The 1,732-nt window shown below is 43.9% G+C and overlaps 1 protein-coding gene across 1 annotated transcript in view; it reads left to right on the top strand.

Moving 5' to 3' along the window:
• The window catches only part of GALNT8 (polypeptide N-acetylgalactosaminyltransferase 8), a 42,441-nt gene that overhangs the window by 10,509 nt on the left and 30,200 nt on the right, over nt 1–1,732 (top strand). Inside the window, exon 2 of the mRNA XM_006754872.2 lies at nt 424–718. Within this exon, the coding sequence (XP_006754935.1) occupies nt 424–718 (295 nt within the window). The remainder of the gene's footprint in view (nt 1–423; nt 719–1,732) is intronic.

Raw genomic sequence — 1,732 nt, 5'->3', positions numbered from 1 at the left:
ACCTCTGTCTGACCCTGAGATTCTGACTTAGTTGATTTGGGGATAAGCCTGTAGATCTGCATTTTAAAATAATTCAACAGATGATTCTGATGTAAGTTGTTCTCTCAGGCCTTATTCTGAGAAAGGTTCGCTATGGTCAATATATTTCTCAGATAACAGTTACTGGAGGAACTGTAAAGGCTTGGGACTCAGGATAGACAAATTCTGATGGAGCTGAAAGGAGAGGTGTGTTCCAGTGCACACCTCGCCAGGACAGGTTGGCATGGCTCTGACAAGTTCCTTGACATATTGCATCCTCTGAGATAAGAGCTGGTCAATTTCAGAATTTGGAGAGGAAACATTGTAGTGAAATTTGAATGCAAAGCAGTGCCCAGGTAGCTAAGGATTCGCTGAAATGTTTTCTCCCTTGCCCTTCATTTGTAGAAGAAAGTATGAAATTGGCTATGAAGCAACAAGAAAATGTGGACAAAACACTGAAGAGGATGAGAGATGAACAACCTGTTCAAAAGGCAGTGGAAGCCAAGGCAAGTGAGACAAAGAAACACAGACCCAGAGAGAAACTCTTTCCAAACTCACCACTTTTCAAGCAATGGGGTGAGGATCTTTCTGAGGCCCAGCAGAAAAGGGCCCAGGACCTCTTCCAGAAGTTTGGTTACAATGTTTACCTCAGTAACCTGCTGCCCCTGAACCGGTCCATCCCAGACACGCGGCATTTCAGGTAGGATGTACAAGGTTGGGCTTCATAGGAACCTCACTTTAATTTGGGGGGATGAACTGTGGGAGCAGTGAAAAGTCAAGGATGGAAAAGAGGATTGGAGGAGTGGAAAATTGGTGGGGAAGGGTTCAGGGCATAGAAAGTTCTAGCAGGCTGCCTGAGCAGACTTCTTGTTTTTAATTTATTTTTCAATTAGTTTACATTAATTTACATTACATTGTACTAGAGGCCTTGTGCACAAAATTCGTGCACAGGGGTGGGTCCCTCAGCCCAGCCTGTACCTGCTCCAATTTGGGACCCCTCAGGGGATGTCCGACTGCCAGTTTAAGCCCAATCCCACAGGAATCGGGCCTAAGCTGACAGTTGGATATCCCTTTCTCAATCCCGGACCGCTGGCACTTAACTGCTCCCCTGCCTGCCTGCCTGATCATCCCTAACCTCTCTGCCTGCCAGCCTGATTGCCCCTAACTGCCCTCCCTTGCTGGCCTGATTGCCCTAAACCACCTCTGCCTTGGCCCCCACCACCGAGACTTTGTCCAGTAGGATGTCCAGTCTAATTAGCATATTACCCCTTTATTAGTATAGATTAGTTTCAGGTATACAATATAGTGGTTAGACAATCATATACTGTACAAAGTGATCCCCTGATATTTCCAGTACCCACCTAGCACCCTACATACATAGTTATTACAATGTTATTGGCTATTTCCCCTATGCTGTAATTTACATCCCTGTGACTATTTTGTAACTACCAATTTGTACTTAATCCTTTAACCTTTTTCTCCTAGTCTTGCAAATCCTCTTCCTTCTGGCAACCAGCATTCTATTCCCTGTATCTATAAGTTTATTACTGTTTTGCCTGTTTACTTATTTTGTTCTTTAGATTCCACATCTAAGTGAAATCATATGGGATTTGTCTTTCTCTGACTGACTTATTTCACTTACCATAATATTCTCCAGGTCCATCCATGCTGTCACAAATGGTAAGATTGAATTATTGCTTATGGCCAGGTAACA

This window comes from Myotis davidii, unplaced genomic scaffold (assembly GCF_000327345.1).
Source record: "Myotis davidii unplaced genomic scaffold, ASM32734v1 scaffold1373, whole genome shotgun sequence".
Taxonomy (NCBI): domain Eukaryota; kingdom Metazoa; phylum Chordata; class Mammalia; order Chiroptera; family Vespertilionidae; genus Myotis; species Myotis davidii.
This window is presented reverse-complemented; position numbering and strand designations above follow the sequence as displayed.